This window comes from Aulonocara stuartgranti, assembly GCF_965226115.1.
Source record: "Aulonocara stuartgranti genome assembly, chromosome: 17".
Taxonomy (NCBI): domain Eukaryota; kingdom Metazoa; phylum Chordata; class Actinopteri; order Cichliformes; family Cichlidae; genus Aulonocara; species Aulonocara stuartgranti.
Genome location: NC_138953.1, coordinates 17,160,854 through 17,177,582, shown reverse-complemented (window position 1 = coordinate 17,177,582; position 16,729 = coordinate 17,160,854). Strand labels below are relative to the sequence as shown.

The following is a 16,729-nucleotide window of genomic DNA, read 5'->3' as shown; positions in this document are numbered from 1 at the left end:
GATGTAATACCTGTACCTTCTTTGTCCAGATGTGAGAGCAGAGGTGTCAGATCTTGATTCATCCACCGTGTTGCAGAGATGTTCCCCGAAGCCCCAAAACAACGTAAGCACTCCGACCAATCAGAGTTCAGCATTATTCCAACCAATCTGAGACCTAAATCATACCCAGACTCACTAAGGGATAAGGATAGGGGTCAGACTAACACCTAGACTGGGTCTCTCACCTGAAGTCTTCTTTTGCAGCTGCGTTTGGAGTTGCTTGACCTGACCAATGAAATTCAGAGGGTTGCCATCGAGGAGGAGGAAAAGAACCAGGAGGTATCACCTGACACACAATGACCAGACTGACTTTAAACTCGACCGACATACCGACTTGTTGAAACTACCCAAGACTTAAATGGACGTAGATTCACGTCTCGTCTATCAGTTTGACTGTTTTCTGTCCTCCGTGTTTCTTCTTCCTGCAATCAGCCGCCATACGTTCCTCACGCTCTGGCTTTCAAACGATCATACGCCATCAAGGTACACACACCTGATCCTCTGAGGGTTGTGGTGGTCCAGCAGTTTCACTTCCTGTCCTGATGCTTACGCACTGCTGTTTCAGAGACGCCCCCTAAAAGACAGAGTCCCGCTACAGGACTCTGACGGCCAGTCTTCCTGCCCCACGGAGGTGGTGGGGGTCGTGGTCCAGCCGAAGGAGGCATCCAGTTTGAGCGTGAAGGAAACCATGTTCCAGAGGGAGCGTGAGGATGACGACGATGACCTGGACACCAGAATCACGCGACGGGTTCAGAGAGCCGCAAGGAGACAGGCCAAACAGGAAGAACTGAAAAGACTCCACAAGGCCCAGGTGAGGTTACCTGTGTCCAGCTGAGGTTACCTGAGTTCAGGTGAGATTACCTGATGATGCGTTCTGTGTCTTAGATGATCCAGAGGCAGCTGCAGCAGGTGGAAGAGAAACAGAGGCAGCTGGAGGAGAGAGGAGTGATGGTGGAGAAAGCTCTGAGGGGAGAAGCAGGTACTGAAAATACAGGCCAAAGGAATACCTGAACTTACTTGGTTCTACCTGAACTCAGGTGTGCTTCTACTTTAATCCACCTGTGCTTGTGTTTCTGTTAGATTACTGGGGAGAATCCAGCCAAAGCGCAGACATGGAGCTTCACCTGGGAGGTCAGTTCACATATCCGGTTACCTGTGGAGTACATATACAGCAGGTATTATGCGGCGCTGAACCCGGTTTTCTGTGTAGGGCTCGGGAAACTGGATAATCCGCCGCTGATGCAGCAGTGGTTCCAGCTGGTCCAGCAGAAGAACGCTCTGGTCCGATATGAAGCTGAGCTCATGATCTTGTGAGTATGTGACCTTTGACCTCTCACCTGGGCAGATTCCTGGGGTGTGATGGTTCTGGCTGTGTTTCAGCGCCCGAGAGCTGGAGCTGGAGGACCGGCAGAGTCGCCTGCAGCAGGAGCTCCGAGAGAGGATGGCTGTGGACGGTAACACAGACAAGATCAGAGCTCAAGCTCACCTGCTCACCTGTGTGTTTCTGTGTGATGATCACGTGTGTGTGTGTGTGTGTGTGTGTGTGTGTGTGTGTGTGTGTGTGTGTGTGTGTGTGTGTGTGTGTGTGTGTGTGTGTGTTCCCACGCGCATGCAGACCACCTGAAGGACGAGGAGCAGCTGGCTGAGGAGCGTCTGATCCTGGAGGAGATGCTGGAGGTGGTTGAGCAGAGAGACTCTCTGGTGTCCCTGCTGGAGGAGCAGAGACTGCAGGAGCGACAGGAAGACAGGGACCTGGAGCAGCTGATGGTGTCCGGAGGACTGGGACTCACCTGGACCTGAGGCGGTCAGACTTTCTGTCTCACCTGTCAGAGGTCTTTAAACCCACCTGGATGCAGGCGGGGATGATATGTTTAAAACTGCAAACTGTCGAGTTGACCTGAGGAGAGTCTGGTTTAGTGCAGGTAAACAGTCCAGGTGGAGAGAAACAATTACATTTATTAACTTTTTAAAACTGATTCATAAAAACTACCCACGAGCAGAAACAGGATGTCTTAGTCTGAAATCAGCTGACCTCTAATGTTTCCTTAGAAGTTAGTCATCAGAGCAGCTTGATGGATTAAATCCAGCAGAACCCAAACAGATACAGGATGGTCTGAACTGAACCATCCAATCAGGTGTGATGATGTCATTCACGCCAGAGAAGATGGGAAAAAACCTCCACTTTTCTGACTGCAGGAGTTAGTACTAATGCTAACAGCCTGTATTAGCTATAGTGATGGAACACTGACATGGCTGCTAGCCAATACCATGCTACTGCTACTGCTAACCAGCTACCATAACCCACTGTTGCTACCTGGAGTAAAAGTAAGCTAATCTAAATGAAGATGTGTTTGTGCAGCTTGTCCTGGTGCAGAGTTTAAATATCTCTAACTCCTCGAGAGAGAGAACACAAAGGTGGACTTCAGCTCTCAGTGCTGAGCTATCTTAAAACTCCATTCTTTCTACTGACAACAGGGGTAAACTCCTCTGATCTGAGCTCAGTAAACTCTTTCCTGAGGAGTTTACAGTCTCAGATGCTAGTTAATTAATTACATGCTGTGTGTCAAATGTTTGAATACAGTAGAATAGCATAGCCCTTTACTGTCATTGTACATGCACAACAAAATTGTGGAGGCTCCACCCCAGCAGTCAGGAGTAAAATATAAAAACTAGACAGCAAGAGTTCAAGAACTCAAAAGTGGGCTCAATAGGCAGGCAGACTAATAAATCAAATTAATTCTACTAGAAACTGGTTGTCTACAGGAACTGGACCCATTCCTAATATTTTAGATATTAAACCTGATATTAAAACATTTAAAACAGTGTATTTAAATCCTTTGAGGCCGAACCCTCTGGTCTCATATCACTGTTTTTAAAACTCTTTTATAAAGTTTAGGAACTCTTAAAATAAGCTAAGACTCACTAAAGATGTTTGAGCATTTCACAAACTTTAATATTTAATAAAAAAAATGTTTTAAAACATCCGATGAACCATGTGACCCAGCCTCAATGACATTTTTATCTAATTGATTATTGATTGTGCCATCAGATCACCTGTGTGCCTTACCTGCCACCTGATCAATAACATGTGTTCATGCGGCGATGATGGTTATTACTGTAACTCTGTGCTGTGAAATAAACCTCTCATTTCTGACATTCTGGCTCATTTTCTGCTCATTTCTGCTCAGAAATTACATTTTATTATTATGATTAAATACAAACACATTAAGCTTTTTTGAGAAGATCGATGAACCATTCCTCCCTTATAACATTTGATTGTTGAACATAAGTTGTGACTCCTCTACAGCTTTGTATTCAATGCACAGTGAGAGAAAGATCTGGAAGCTTCAGTCACAGAAGAGTAAAAAATAAATCACCTGGCTTGCAGGTGATGCTGGTTGTCCTCCAGCAGGCCTCAGTTTGTAAGTAAGTAAAATTTTATTTGTATAGCACCTTTCAAGATAAAAATCACAAAGTGCTTCACAGAAGCTTAAACATAAAAACAAAAAATTTACCAAAAGAAAGTTTAAAAAGATGAGTTTTTAGCTGTTTTTTAAAAGCGACAAATGAGTCCACAGATCTCAAGCTCAAAGCTGTACATGTAGAGCATCTGAGCCTGTACTCTAGTAACAAACAGCTGTTTGGATCACCAGATGTTCCAGTAGTTTGAACTTCCAGTCTGGCAGTTTCTGTGTTTCCAACAGAAACTGAAGACCAGATGTTTAATTCTTCTGAACAGCCTGAAAACCCTCTGACAGCATCCTGTTTCTGCAGATGTCAGTCTGATGTCAGAGGTTTCAGTTTAGAAGATTTAAAATATTTTGTCTCTCAGCGGTGCCCCGGCTCTCCTTCCTCCTCTCGAGCATGCTTGTGTAACTATTTCTGTGGCTTCACATTTCCCAACACATGATGGTGAAACGTTTGTCCTGTTAATGCTCCAACTGAAAGAGGAAGTGAATTACAGGCTCTGACCTCTGAATGTTGTCATTCTTTTGTTTTCTTCCTCAAACTGTCTGTTCAGTGGTGTTAGGTAAGCTCTGAGATTTCTATCCCAACACGTGAACCTTCTTCATGTTCGGGTCTGACACTGCAGCTTTACAAACATCAAAGTCGTCATCTGAAGGTAATTACTTTTCAGTGCCAAAAGAATTAAAAGCAGTGAAGACAGCACAGCACTGTGATGGTTATGTTTCCTTTATCTTAAGGTTTCCATCACTGTGAGTTCAGAACAGGTGGCTTTTATACTCAAAGTGAGTCTGGATGTCAGGTAGAGGAGAGTAAACAGAGACTTTTTGGATCTGAATGAACATTTAAATAAGTTAACAAGCTATGTCCTGACGCTTGGAGTGGTCAGAAACAGCACACTTCCTTTTAGAGATTTAATTCAAATATTTGAGGTAATTTTTCATGATATTGAGATACACTGATCACCAGATTAGGTGACCTTAAAAGTATAATTCCAGATGACTGATTTGTTAGCTCTTTGTTCCTGTATGTTCTCTGGCCAGTTACTGCAGGTCTTCTTTTTGCATCAGTGTGAATACTTACTGACACATATCAGTGTGAGGGATGCTAAGCTCAGTGTGAAACACAAATCATCCTCTATGAATGCTTAAAAGCAGGTCTTAAGTGTTGCTTTAAGTATTTCAGACATTTCTATACCTTTTATGCCTAAAATAATAAAAACCCCAGCGATTTTCTACTTGTGCAATTAGAATAAAGTGAAAATGTAAACACTGAAACTACAAACAGCACACGATCACACATGACCTGTGTGACCCCAGCTGAGATCTGAATGAACAACAAGAATCCAAAGTTTACTCAGTTTATTTCTTTATAAAATCGTCTTGTTTTTCTGCTGAAGACGAAATATTTGAAAGGAATAAAAAGGAAAAAGAGGATTCAATTAAACTTTCATCAGAGAGAACCAGCCAAGAAATAACAGCTGTGATATAATATTGCTTTGGCGCTGAAGTTGATCGGTACTGGTCTCTGACTGGTTCTGGACTCGTTTCTGCTGTTACTGACTGGCGGCGTTGCTGACGTCCACCTTCAGGTCCTTCGAGACGAGTCCGGAGGTGACCGGGTGCATCCCCGCTCGATGAGCCAGAAACACTCGAAGAGCTTCATCACGAAACTTCTCAAAGTTAAACACCTCCCTGAAGATGAAGCACAGCCACAATGATTAAAACAGCAGAAACACAGTAAGAGAATCAGTGCTGCCTCCTAGCAGACACACCTCGGGTATCAATTTCAAAACCCTACATCACCGTGTTCTCAAGTTATCAGATTAACACGATTTTCAGAAAACTTGCTCTGACCTTGAGATTGAGGTCAGTCAGATTCAAAACTTATCCAAGATTTTTAGTAGAAACTTATGGTCCAATTTGAAAACCCTAGATAACCTTCTTCAGTTATTGCATTGCAAGAGTTTTAGAAAACTTGACCTCTGACCTTGGCAATAAGGCCAAGGTCAGTCAGCTTGATCTCGTCTGAGAATTTTAGTAGATACAGCTATGGGACCAATTTGAAACTCTTATGTCATCTTGTTCTCGAGTTATCACACTCACAAACTTAGGTGTTCATGCCACGTCCCCGGGAGGGTGACGATAATACCTCATAAGTCTTTAAAGTGGAAGGGTAAAAATGGTAAAGGCACAGTAAAAACACAGAAGAAACAATAGAACAAACGGTAAAAACAAACATGAAGGTCAGTGATGTGGAGTTTTGTTCTAGTGAAACTACTGTTGAAGTGTAAGGACCTGAAGAGTGGTCGTGTAAACTTCATCCTGCCCTGGTCGGTCGCCATCTTCAGCGCTAGTGGAACCGCTTCCTCCCACCTGGACCTGACGCACAGCCTCAGCCACCTGGAGGGAGCACAGCCAATCACCAAGAGGCTTTAAGGAGGGGAAGGTTTTAAAATGAAAGTCCCATTTATACCTGCTGAAAGACTCACCTGAAGCGGATCTCTGCATTCATATAGGCGTTGAGATCGTAAATCTCCTGCATCTTCTTCACGTGAGTCAGAGGGAGCGGATCCTGAAGGAAGGAACAGGTGAGTGAACGGAAGTGGACTGTAGGGAGTTAATGTGGAGTGTGGTTACCTCTTGCAGTAGCAGTGACAGGAACTCGATGACCTGGTGGGATGACAGAGTCTTCACATCGGACCGCTTGAAGCTGTTCAGGTCCTGGTCTTTAGCCTGAACGGGGACAGAGGATGGAGCTTTGAGCCTGAACATAAAATCACTCAAGAGTCCTCACCAGATTCAGGTCTCACCTGGAGCCACTTCTGACTGAGAGCGTTGCAGGCGTCAGCCATCGTGGTATCGTATCTGAAACAACAGCCAATCAGGACAAAGGAATCAGATTGTTTTTAGAAATCAGAGACCAGATGGAAGTCTGAGTACTTACTGAGGTTTAACAGGAGGCATCCCAGGTGTGAACATCCAGGCGTTCCAGTCCACCTTGTTCAGGATGTCCACCTGAGACACAAAAACTCATCTCAAGGCTCCATCTTGACCTTTGAACCCACCTATCTATCACATCTGGAGTTTCTGCCTGATCACCCTGTAAATATTTGTCTTTTCTTGTAACAATCTGACCTCTGACCAAAACCTGCCAAGCTGATGTTCCTTCCCTCCAGTCACTGTAACTCTGCCTGAGTGTCCAGTTGTTCCTCACCTTGTCCTTGAAGTAGGCAAACAGGTAGTTTTTCCACTCCTCTGTGGTGACGCTGCTGTAGGCAAACCGCTGGATGTACGACTTCACAAAGCCCATGAACACCTCTGAGCAAAACAGATCAACAGGTGTGTCAGCAACTGAACAGGAAAGAGGTGAGTGTGCAGGAGTGTGCAGGTGTTACCTGGCCCTCCCAGCTGCTCCTCCAGGTAATACAGCAGAGCAAAGCCCTTCTCGTACGGCACGGAGGAGAAGGCATCGTCAGGACTGACGTCCTGCAGGCTGGGCACCAGGTTGGTCAGAGGGTTGTTGGCTCCAAAGGTGTTCACCTGAGATATGATGAGCACAGGTGAGTGGAAGGAAAACGTGCCTCATGTCAGACTGTGGATGTGACACAGGTGAAGGTGTATAATGTTTGAGTTCTCACCGAGTCCTGCAGGTCCTTCCAGCCTCCGATGGCTTTGAACTGCCTGAACTGTTCGCTCTCCAAACACCTGCCGATCATCCTCTCCAGGTAGACCGTGTGACCCTCGTTCAGCCTGAAGGTACAAACATGCTGACGTCAAATAATGACGTAATAATAAGCATCTTGTTGGAGCCGACAGTGGAAAATGCAATGTCTGGTTGCCTAGGTAATCCTTTACAGTACTTCCCACCACTTTGTGTGTCAATCAGCTGTAACAGTTGTCTGAATTTTTCCTTGTGAAAACCAAAGTAAATCAAAGATTTTCAAAAGGACGGTCTCAGCGAGCTATCGGGTCAGCAGTGGGGACGGGTCAGCCAATACGTTGCATCACCTGACCCTCAAACGCTGGTATTTCTTAATGATTTCTGCTTTTGTGAAGTCGAACCCTGGATGATTTTCGTTCAGCTAACCTCAGAGTGAATCTTTCCAGGTAAACCAACCCCACCATGAGTTGATCCCATTTCAGAGAACCCATAAGTTCCACAAAGTGTCTGTCCCAAAGCTGTGACTTCACTCTGAAAACCTACACAGTGCCTGGACACCTGAGCAAATGTGGGCCTGTTCTGTTGCATCGGGTTTTGTGACTTAGAGCATGTCTCAAAACTGGTTTTAAGATTTTATCTTCTGAGGCGTCCATGGGTTCTCTACACGTCTCTGCAAACACCTGAGACCCTTGAGCTGAGCTCCACCTGTTTGTTTGTTTACCAGAAATGCTCCCAGGTCTTGTTGGTCACCAGGTTTCCAGTCCAACTGTGAGAGATCTCGTGGGCAATCACCTGTAGGACACATGCACAGTCACAGACAGGAATGGAAGGTAATTTAATTATAATGCATGATCACATGGTGAGGTGGGAAGAGTCTTGTACTCACACCAGACAGAGATTTGTCTCCAGCCTGAAAACAGACAGGAAATAGCTGATCAGAATTAACAGTCTCATGACACTGACACATCATGAACAACCTGATTGGCCCCCTGTTTGTACGTACCAGCAAGGTGGGCGTGGCAAAGGTCAGACATGGGTTCTCCATGCCGCCGTAGGGGAAAGATGGAGGGAGAACCAGGACGTCATACTGACCCCAAACATACGGTCCAGCCAGTTCCTCAGCTGTCTTCAGCATGGCTTCGGTCTGAAAGACAAGGAACACCCGAACATCACTCCAGCTTCTCTATGTCCTGCATGTTCTACATTTTTTTGTGTTCTCATGTTGTACATGTTTGTATGTTTTACATGTTCTCATATTTTCATGTTTGTATGTTCTCATGTTCTGTGTCTTCTTTCCATTGTTTGCGTGGCCTCAGTGTGTCTGTGGTTCTCACCTCGGAGAACTCAAACGCTGCTTTGTCCACAAACTCTTTCTCCGACCAGACTCTGGTCCTTGGCCCGATCTCCCTGCCAACCAATCAGAGCACAGAGTTAAGTTTACCTGCTGAAGCTGATGCTGTGACATCAGAAGAGGTAAGACAATCTGTACCTGCTTTCCAGAGCTCCAGCCACAATGGCTATCAGGTAGGAAGGCATAGGCACCTGAGATCAGAGGTCAAACAGAGGACAGTCACGCCTGAGGCCTGGTGATGATGATGTCAGGTGATGAAGAGAAGAAAGAGACTCCCCCTACCGTCTGCCTGAACCTGTAGATGATCCGACCACTATCCTGAGGATCGACTTCCTGTCCATCTCTCACTGCACTCATCACCGCCACCAGGTCCTTAGGGACAGACACCTGAGGGACAGGTACCCACACACAAGTACACACCTGAGAGACTAATATCAGGCTCTGGGCACTGAGGTGATGCTATGAATGTTGTTCAGGTGTTTTTTTTAACAATTATTAATAATTTTAATAATCAATAATATGTCAGTGGTGTTTGTTTACCTGAGCATAGTAGGTGTGCTTGATGGATGGGGTGTCCTGACAGGGGATCATGCTCCTGCAGTGATGAGCCTGTAAGACAGCACAGAGGGCACCAAGGCTATTAGCTGCATGTTGTGTTCAGGGGTGGTCTGTACAGAGGACGCTCTGCAGCAGACTGAGGCTTTAAACTTTACAAAGCAGTGAAATCAGTTTGAAGAAGGTAGAAAACGAGAATAACAGGGAAGCAGTTTGTTAATGGTTGCAGTTTCACAAAGTTTCAACAGTTCACAGAAAAACCACAAAAAGTGGAACTTTTCTTTCTGTTGAAGGTTTTCGTATGCAGCGTTTCAGGTGTAATCAACCAAAAATATGTTTACAGTAAACTTCAGTTTAAAACTTTTATTTTAACCTTTTATAACTTAAAAAAGGTTTCAAAAGAGAAAAAATCTAGAATTTCTCTGAATTCAAATTTAAACATGAAAATTTTAATCATTTATATTGGATATAGCTCAGGTGAGGGTAAATGGCTCACCTGGCACTGGCTGAACAGGTAGGGGTGCTTTTTCCCGGCAGTTTGCTCAGGCGTGAGCCACTGCAGTGCTGTTGCTGATGGAGACGTCTCATAGGTCACCTCCACGATCACATGTTGCCCTCTGATTGGACAGCAGACGTTAGAATTTAATTAGAAAAGACAGGCCATAAGGACAGAGAGAGTGGAGGGCGGAGTCACCTGGAGAGGTCAAAGGGCAGCGTGATCTCCAATGGGGTCCCCTTGAAGCTGTGTTTGGGCCCTAGGCTGAAGCGCGCCGGCTGCCCATTGGCCGTCACCGACACCACGCTCAGGTCACTGCTGTCCAAAGTCTGTGGTACAGAAAACCCCAGTTACCGAGCTGCTGTGTCAGCACCTGAACCTGCTGATAAATATTCACCTGTCCTACCTGCACAAAGGTCACCTTACACACTCTGTCTTAAAGCTGAGCCACGTCACACCAGAGTCCATTCAAAGAAAAACTTATTTTACTTGTGTGTCTATCTGTCTGCCTTATGGACAGGTGAGGGTTAACCTCTTAAGCAACCATGCACCCAAAGATGGGTGCAAAAGGGAGGGGATTACGGAGGTAGAAAGACAGAAAACCACTGGGGGCTTAATGTTACATTTACCTTTCTACAGGCGACCGTCTTGCAGCTGCAGAATCAAACCTGAGCTATGAAAACTGTTAAAAACAAATAAGTGAAAAGTCTGCTCTCCTGCACACCTGTTTTACTAAACTTCAGTCTATGGCTTCAGCTGACTGGTGTCACGCCAAACTCCATCCAGAAAAGAGCCATTTTAAGTTTTTATGCTCTGAATATATTTACAGAACTGATTCAAAATTTGAAATCTGACACTCACGGGTGAGAGTCGATGGTGAAGTAACAAAGCGCAAGAATAACCACAGACAGTGAACTGAACCACAGTTTCCAGTAGGGGTGCAGGCTTCTGTGGAATTTAAAGAACTTAGCCTGGACACACCTGTTCTATCTGAAAGATACTCACCTGTCACAGTTTTTCCAAAACAACAGGTTAAAGTTAACGAGTTTGTTTTAATAAAGCAGTTATTAAACCCGATCAGTCCCGAAGCTCGAGGATGTCACACAGCGTCACAATTTAAATGCGACGTGAATAAAGATCAATAATTAAGTAAAAATGTAAGTAAAAATGATTTATATCACAGTTAGAGTTTTAAAGATCGTAAATATGTGAAGCTTCAGTTTGTAAAATCACGTTTTAAAACTTTAAAACAGTAAGGTTAGTTTATTAAAGCTGAGTGACAAACTGTTTTTATAAGTCTGTAAAAACGCCTTAACACCAGACTCCATTTAAAAACAGCTGGAATTAAGGTACCGGTACTCCCCGAGGTTAAAGTTAATCATCAGGCACACCTTAACGCTTGCACGGTGCCGGATCACAGAGGAACACCCGAGGAACCGTCAGTGTGACCCGGCTCGTTACTTCTTCGTGCTCGCCTCTAAGCACGCACTCCCCTTAAATCCAGCGGATTTTAGTTGGACTCTGGTGAGCACTAAAGGTTCAGTTAGATCGAGGCTAACCCCCCGCGTCCCGTTGACGTTACCAGCGTAGAGAATCGGTCCTCCAGCGCCTCCACAGTCAGCGCCACCCTCCCTCTGATTACGTGCCTGTCGAAGTCCAGGTGCAGGTGCAGGTTCAGGTGCTTGGTGACGCACCTGGTGAACGAGGAAAAGGAGCACGGGTCAGACATGACGTTCAGTCCGGTTACAGCTGAGAGACTGGAGAGCCGAGCTGAGCGCGGCCGGTAATCTACCGGAACACGCTGCGCACGCATCCGGCCTTTTCACAATAAAAGTAATAAGTTACAGAAAGCAGTGATTTGTTCATAATAAGAGATCAAACTTGTGTGGATGTATTTGTTGGGGTAACAGGCAGTAAAAATCAGTAGAAACTAGTAAAATAAATAAATAAAAGCCGGCAGCCTTTGATTTTCTCCAGCAGCGGTGTGTGTGGGTTCATTCTCTCTTGTCCAACAGGGGGAGCTCTCTCCGGCTTCTGCCCGCTGATGGTGATGGAGGCTCGGATGGTGATGCGCGGAGCTGCTGCCGTTTTGGTCCGGTCGTGATGGACCCATTTGACGGTCCCGGTTCTCCCCGACACGAGGAGCAGGAGGAGGCGGGGCGCGCGGAAAGCCGCAGCCGGTGGGCCCGCTTCTCCTCCTGGTTGGAGTGCGCGTGCGTCGTTACGTTCGACTTGGAGCTCGGACAAGCAATTGAGGTACGTTAGCCTGGCATCGCTAGCATAGCTAGTGATCGATATGATGAATGATCACTGATGATCGGAGGTTTGATGAGTAATTTCAGTTGAAAAACAGCCGCTCCTCTGTCTGTACCAAACTCCATTTAAACCCCCCGAATTCTTTGTTCACATGTGACCTGTGGAGAAACGCACCTGAACAGGTAAACACCAGGCTGAAAACATTCTCGTCTCGCAGCTTTCATTCAATCAGCGTAAAAATCTGACCGCTCGGTGTTCGCCTTGTCCTGCCTGTACCTGGTGTTGCTCCGTTTATGGTGGAGGTAAATAAAGATGAATGCTGTGTTAAAATGTGAATACTCTGTAAAGGACAGGTGGTAATGACTGAGACACTGAATGGAGGAGACAGTTAAGGATCCGTGGAAGGCAGCAGAAGTAAAATCAGCAGGATTCTGGGTTTGGTGGTGGGACTCAAGGAGTTGTGTCTGTGGATTAAAGACAGCTATGTTGGCCTAGAAGCACCAATCCGTGTTTTAAAAAACGCATTGTTTTCTCATTATTATTCTGATAGATTTTGTAATATAATACAAATAATAACAATATCAGACTGCTCTTGAGCTCATCATAGAACCAATCGATTACCTGAAGTGTTTCAAATATTATAGACTATACTTTTTGTGCAACTGCTTATCAGAAGATTGTGGATAACGAAGGGCGATATGCAAGTTTAATTAATCCTCTCTTGCTATCTCAGATCGGAAAAACTTAAAAACGTCAGAATTTTCTGCAGATTCTGAAATATTTTCCCCTGTGTTTACTTTCAGCTGGTTTATCCTCAAGATGTGAAGCTGACAGAGAAAGAGGTAAATATCTTCAGCTTCCTGATCACCTGTAAGTGTTGTTGATTACACTTTCACTGATTCTGTTTCGTGTTGACAGAAAACCAGTATCTGCTACCTGTCCTTCCCCGACTCGTACTCAGGTAAGCTGAGGTAATGCTAATTAATACTGCAGGTGTCAGAGGTTGGAGGTCAGAGGTCACGTGGGCTGTCTGTTATTTCCCAGGGTGCCTTGGGGACACTCAGTTTAGCTTCCGCTTCCGTCAGTCTGTCGGTCGCCGAACATCAAGGCTCAGAGACGACCTTTACAACCGTGACGCTCCCGTCACACTGCAGGTGAGACTCACCTGGTTCCTAAATGGCTGATTGCTTCAGCCTCACAGGTGCGTAACATTTCTGTTCTGTCTGTCAGAGAGAAACAGCGCATTTCTTCGGTTACGTCTACTTCAGACAAGTGAAGGACGTCTCTGTGAAGAGGGGCTACTTCCAGAAGGTCACCAAACACATCTGTGTTCACCTGTATTCACCTGCTCACAGGTGGTCATGATGGTGATAGTCATTTGACTCTGTGTTTCAGTCCCTGGTGCTGGTGTCAAGGTTGCCATACACTCACCTGTTCCACTCGCTGATGCAGACCATTGCACCTGAGTTCTTTGAGAAGCATGAGCCCTGCCTTGAAGCAGGTAATCACATCATGCTTGGATCATATCTGGGAGGCAATCAGGTTTCAGAATGGCCCTTAACGTGTTTTTCCTCTGCTCATCCCCGTAGTTTGTAACGAGATCGACCAATGGCCTTCACCTGTACCTGGGCAGACCCTCAACCTGCCCGTAATGGGCGTTATCTTACAGGTGAGGAGAGAAGTGGCCTGGCTCACAGGTGACAGAAGGGATGTGGTTTACAGGTGTTTGTGTGTCTCATGTTTCAGGTGAGGATTCCTTCTAAATTCGACAAACCTGGGGGAAGTCCAGTGCGACAGACGGCTAAAGAGGTGAGGTCTTGTTGCTTTGATCTTGTTAATAATGTTTATTCTTCTTGTTGTTGTTGTTAATAAAGTTTTTTGTATGCATGCTCAGAACCTGCTGCCGGTGCCGACCCTTCTGCCCACCATCCACGAGCTGGACCTGTTTAAGTCAGTACTCGTTAAGGTGTTCTATGTTTCTCAAGTGTAGGTGTGCTCTCTGATTGGTTAATCTCAGTCTCACCTGTGTCCTGCTCAGGTGTTTCCAGTCCATTCTAATCCACCTGCAGATGCTCTGGGAACTTACCTTGCTCGGGGAGCCGCTTGTCGTTATGGCTCCATCTCCCACCGTTTCTTCGGAAACAGTCCTGGCTCTCATCAGGTAACTGAGGGGTCACAACGAGCCCCCAGCATCCAATCAGAGTATGGTGTTTCTGTTGTTACCATGATAACGATGTGTGTCCACAGCTCCATCAGCCCTCTGAAGTTCTGCTGCGACTTCCGACCCTATTTCACCATCCATGACAGCGAGTTCAGGGAGTACACCACCAGGACGCAGGCGCCGTGAGTCATGCTCACCTGGAGCCTGAACACACCTGTGCTGTAAACACACCCTTGGGACACTTAAAGCCTAAGTTTAGGAAAGCGGTCGACAGATGTTCCAGCCTCACGTGTGATTACCTGTTTCTTCTTCTCTTGTTCAGACCAAGCGTCGTGCTGGGCGTCACCAACCCGTTCTTCATCAAGACGTTTCAGAGCTGGCCTCACATCGTCCGGCTGGGAGAGGTCAAGATGGCAGGTACGCCGTATTCCTCCTCTTCCTGCGTGTTCACTGTGAGCTTCCTGTTTCTGTGAAGTGCCATGGCTGTCAGGCGTGTGCTGTTCAGATCGTCTTCGCCGTTCTTGTTGTGACCTTTTTAATCACGTATGCGTGCTGTCTCTGATGTCTTCCAGGTGATTTACCGAAGCAGGTGAAGGTGAAGAAACTTTCTAAGCTGAAAACGCTTGACACCAAACCAGGTAAGCCGGTGGGGGCGTGTTTGTACCTGAGCTCAGGTAGATGTCTGTCATGCTGAAGGTTTGTTTTGGCAGGAATCTACACGGCTTACAAGACGTTTCTGCACAAGGACAAGATCCTGATCAAGAGGCTGCTGAAGGTGAGCACACCTGAGCACACCGCACACACAGGTAATGCAGAGTGTCGCTGACTGACTGTTTACCTGCAGGGGATCCAAAGGAAGCGGCCGTCGGAGGTGCAGAGCGCCATCCTGAGGCGACACCTGTTGGAGCTCACGCAGAGTTTCATTATCCCCCTGGTAAGTAGTTGCGCAATCAGCTCGCATTGCCTGTACTTTATGATGTAAGCATAACTTGTCCAATCACAGAGCAGTTCTCAGTAAGCAGCGTGTTTTGTCTAATAGGAACGCTACATGGCGAGTCTGATGCCCCTGCAGAGATCCGTTACACCCTGGAAGGTAAACAGGAAATGAGTGGTGGTGATGAGGTCACAGTGCTGTCTTGTGTTACACATTTCCTGTTTCCGTTCAGACTCCGCCTCAGATCCGCCCCTTCAGTCAGGACGAGTTCCTGTCCACATTGGACCATGCGGGCCCGCAGCTCACCTCTCTGCTTAGAGGTGATTGGATAGGACTGTACAGGTGAGCCTCACGGGTGTGAGTGATCCAGGTGTTTTCTGTCTTCCTGTCTTTAAGTTTCTACTTCCTGTTTCCATCTCAGGAAGTTCTTCAGGTCTCCAAACTTTGACGGCTGGTACCGTCACCGCCACCGAGAGATGACACAGAAGCTAGAGAGTCTCCACCTGGAGGTCATCTGCGATGCGGTAAGTTATCTGAGCGAAAATGCTCGACCATCAGCCAGCTGTGCAGCCCCTAATCCAGGTGTGTCCTCTGCAGGACCTGCTGGGATGGACCAAAGACAAGTCTGAGGTGGAGGTTGTGGATCTGATTCTGAAGCTCAGAGAGAAGCTGGTGAGTTCCAACAGGAAGTTTGTTAGACAGGAAAAAAGTGTCATGTAAAATTGTGTTACCGATAAAAAGCTTAGGATAAAAATTAATTTGAAGAAGTAAAACTTAAAACTGCAGGTGAAAAAGATTTTAGTTACCTGAGAGTTAAATCAAAAGTGAGATGGTTTGATAGTTTGAAGCTGGACTTGACAATGCGTTCACTGACCATGGACGCTAAAGCGTTCACTAACGCTGGGACGTCTGCCTGTAATAAAAGTTCATGTTTGGGGTAAAATCCATCATATTTGTGATGGAGATGATGCTGCCCTGGGCCACAGAGGAGACTGGGGGAAAAATATTTTCTGGTTTCTTGTTTTAAAGCTTAGAGATGAAACTTTGTTATGAAAATGAAGCTATGATAATAATTCAGGATCCTTATCTGGGTTTAATCCAAAGTGAGGTGGTGGCCTGCAACTAGGATCGTTTGCTTCTTCTTTGTTGGTTTCATGTCAAAAGTCTAGTTTTTGAGGACAGGAAGTGTGTGTGGCTTTTCAGATTAAAGCTCGACGTCAGCAGCTGCAGCTCAGAGACGGTGTGATGGACAAACTCGACTCTTTCATCTCCTCCATCATCAGCTCGCTGCCTGCCGACCTGCAGATTGTGCTCGGCACAGGCGCGTCACCGTGACGACAGCTAACCCCACAGCCAGGACGCACGCTTGTGTTCATCAGCATCTTCACACTCCACAGAAAAACCAACATCGGCTCAAATCTTCAGTTTTTGGAATATTTAAATTTTATTTAAACTTTATTACCTGTCTCCATCGAGCTGCTGCTCTGGTGTTTTGGTTTCTCTGACGGTGGAATCAGGCTGTTCGTGTTTCACAGAAGTCGTATTTTTCTATCATCTCCACAAACGGAATGTAACACTAAGAATGAAGCTCCACTTTCTGTTTGTTTGTAAACCTTTATTTTGAAATTAAAGTCTGAGCACTTGCTGTCCTCTGACTTTTATTCATGTTTGTTTTATTTTAATGTCCTCCAGGATTCAGACTGAACAGAAAGGCTTTAAGTTTCCTCTCATGTCATGGTGAAATGTAACTTCTTGTGGTCTGACGGCGTCATCATAAGCCTTTGATCTTCATGCTGCTGCTCTTTAATG

At 45.9% G+C, this 16,729-nt stretch overlaps 3 protein-coding genes across 3 annotated transcripts in view; 2 read left to right on the top strand and 1 right to left on the bottom strand.

The window, feature by feature from the left end:
- The window catches only part of LOC309693088 (protein-methionine sulfoxide oxidase mical3b-like), a 32,863-nt gene extending 29,670 nt beyond the window's left edge, over window positions 1-3,193 (top strand). Inside the window, exons 28-36 of the mRNA XM_082512065.1 lie at window positions 30-103; window positions 244-318; window positions 472-522; window positions 605-850; window positions 925-1,018; window positions 1,120-1,170; window positions 1,250-1,349; window positions 1,420-1,493; window positions 1,655-3,193. Coding sequence (XP_082368191.1) covers window positions 30-103; window positions 244-318; window positions 472-522; window positions 605-850; window positions 925-1,018; window positions 1,120-1,170; window positions 1,250-1,349; window positions 1,420-1,493; window positions 1,655-1,839 — 950 coding nt within the window. The 3' untranslated portion in view covers window positions 1,840-3,193. The remainder of the gene's footprint in view (window positions 1-29; window positions 104-243; window positions 319-471; window positions 523-604; window positions 851-924; window positions 1,019-1,119; window positions 1,171-1,249; window positions 1,350-1,419; window positions 1,494-1,654) is intronic.
- A 1,657-nt stretch (window positions 3,194-4,850) lies between these two features.
- Window positions 4,851-11,401, bottom strand: lta4h (leukotriene A4 hydrolase). The gene is made up of 19 exons (XM_082510997.1): window positions 11,152-11,401; window positions 9,768-9,898; window positions 9,570-9,690; window positions 9,059-9,127; window positions 8,801-8,905; window positions 8,657-8,709; window positions 8,502-8,574; window positions 8,171-8,311; window positions 8,054-8,077; window positions 7,889-7,959; window positions 7,145-7,256; window positions 6,902-7,046; window positions 6,721-6,824; window positions 6,451-6,521; window positions 6,317-6,371; window positions 6,144-6,239; window positions 5,996-6,078; window positions 5,802-5,906; window positions 4,851-5,198 (listed from the first exon to the last, which is right to left on the bottom strand). The coding sequence occupies exons 1-19, from the start codon at window positions 11,380-11,382 to the stop codon at window positions 5,060-5,062; spliced, it is 1,929 nt and encodes a 642-aa protein (XP_082367123.1). The 5' UTR covers window positions 11,383-11,401; the 3' UTR covers window positions 4,851-5,059.
- Window positions 10,710-16,575, top strand: dennd6b (DENN/MADD domain containing 6B). Its single transcript, XM_082510998.1, has 21 exons — window positions 10,710-10,726; window positions 11,585-11,825; window positions 12,629-12,667; window positions 12,744-12,786; window positions 12,870-12,979; window positions 13,056-13,136; window positions 13,221-13,326; window positions 13,415-13,494; window positions 13,572-13,634; window positions 13,720-13,775; window positions 13,864-13,986; window positions 14,073-14,168; window positions 14,309-14,403; window positions 14,559-14,624; window positions 14,697-14,761; window positions 14,831-14,920; window positions 15,026-15,079; window positions 15,153-15,262; window positions 15,342-15,444; window positions 15,518-15,592; window positions 16,124-16,575. Coding segments are annotated over exons 1-21 (1,830 nt in total). The 5' UTR covers window positions 10,710-10,724; the 3' UTR covers window positions 16,256-16,575.
- Window positions 16,576-16,729: the final 154 nt, after the last annotated feature.

What these genes read in the sequence shown, in the direction of transcription:
- dennd6b (XM_082510998.1), top strand. An exon ending in ACGCTCCCGTCACACTGCAG is followed by an intron (nt 12,980 to 13,055) that starts GTGAGACTCACC and finishes TCTGTCTGTCAG; the next exon opens with AGAGAAACAGCGCATTTCTT. An exon ending in AACGCTTGACACCAAACCAG is followed by an intron (nt 14,625 to 14,696) that starts GTAAGCCGGTGG and finishes TTGTTTTGGCAG; the next exon opens with GAATCTACACGGCTTACAAG.
- lta4h (XM_082510997.1), bottom strand. Translation starts at nt 11,382, where the DNA reads ATGCGTGCGCAGCGTGTTCCGGTAGATTACCGGCCGCGCTCAGCTCGG. An exon ending in TTGCCTACTTCAAGGACAAG is followed by an intron (nt 6,522 to 6,720) that starts GTGAGGAACAAC and finishes TTTGTGTCTCAG; the next exon opens with GTGGACATCCTGAACAAGGT. An exon ending in AATGCAGAGATCCGCTTCAG is followed by an intron (nt 5,907 to 5,995) that starts GTGAGTCTTTCA and finishes TGCTCCCTCCAG; the next exon opens with GTGGCTGAGGCTGTGCGTCA.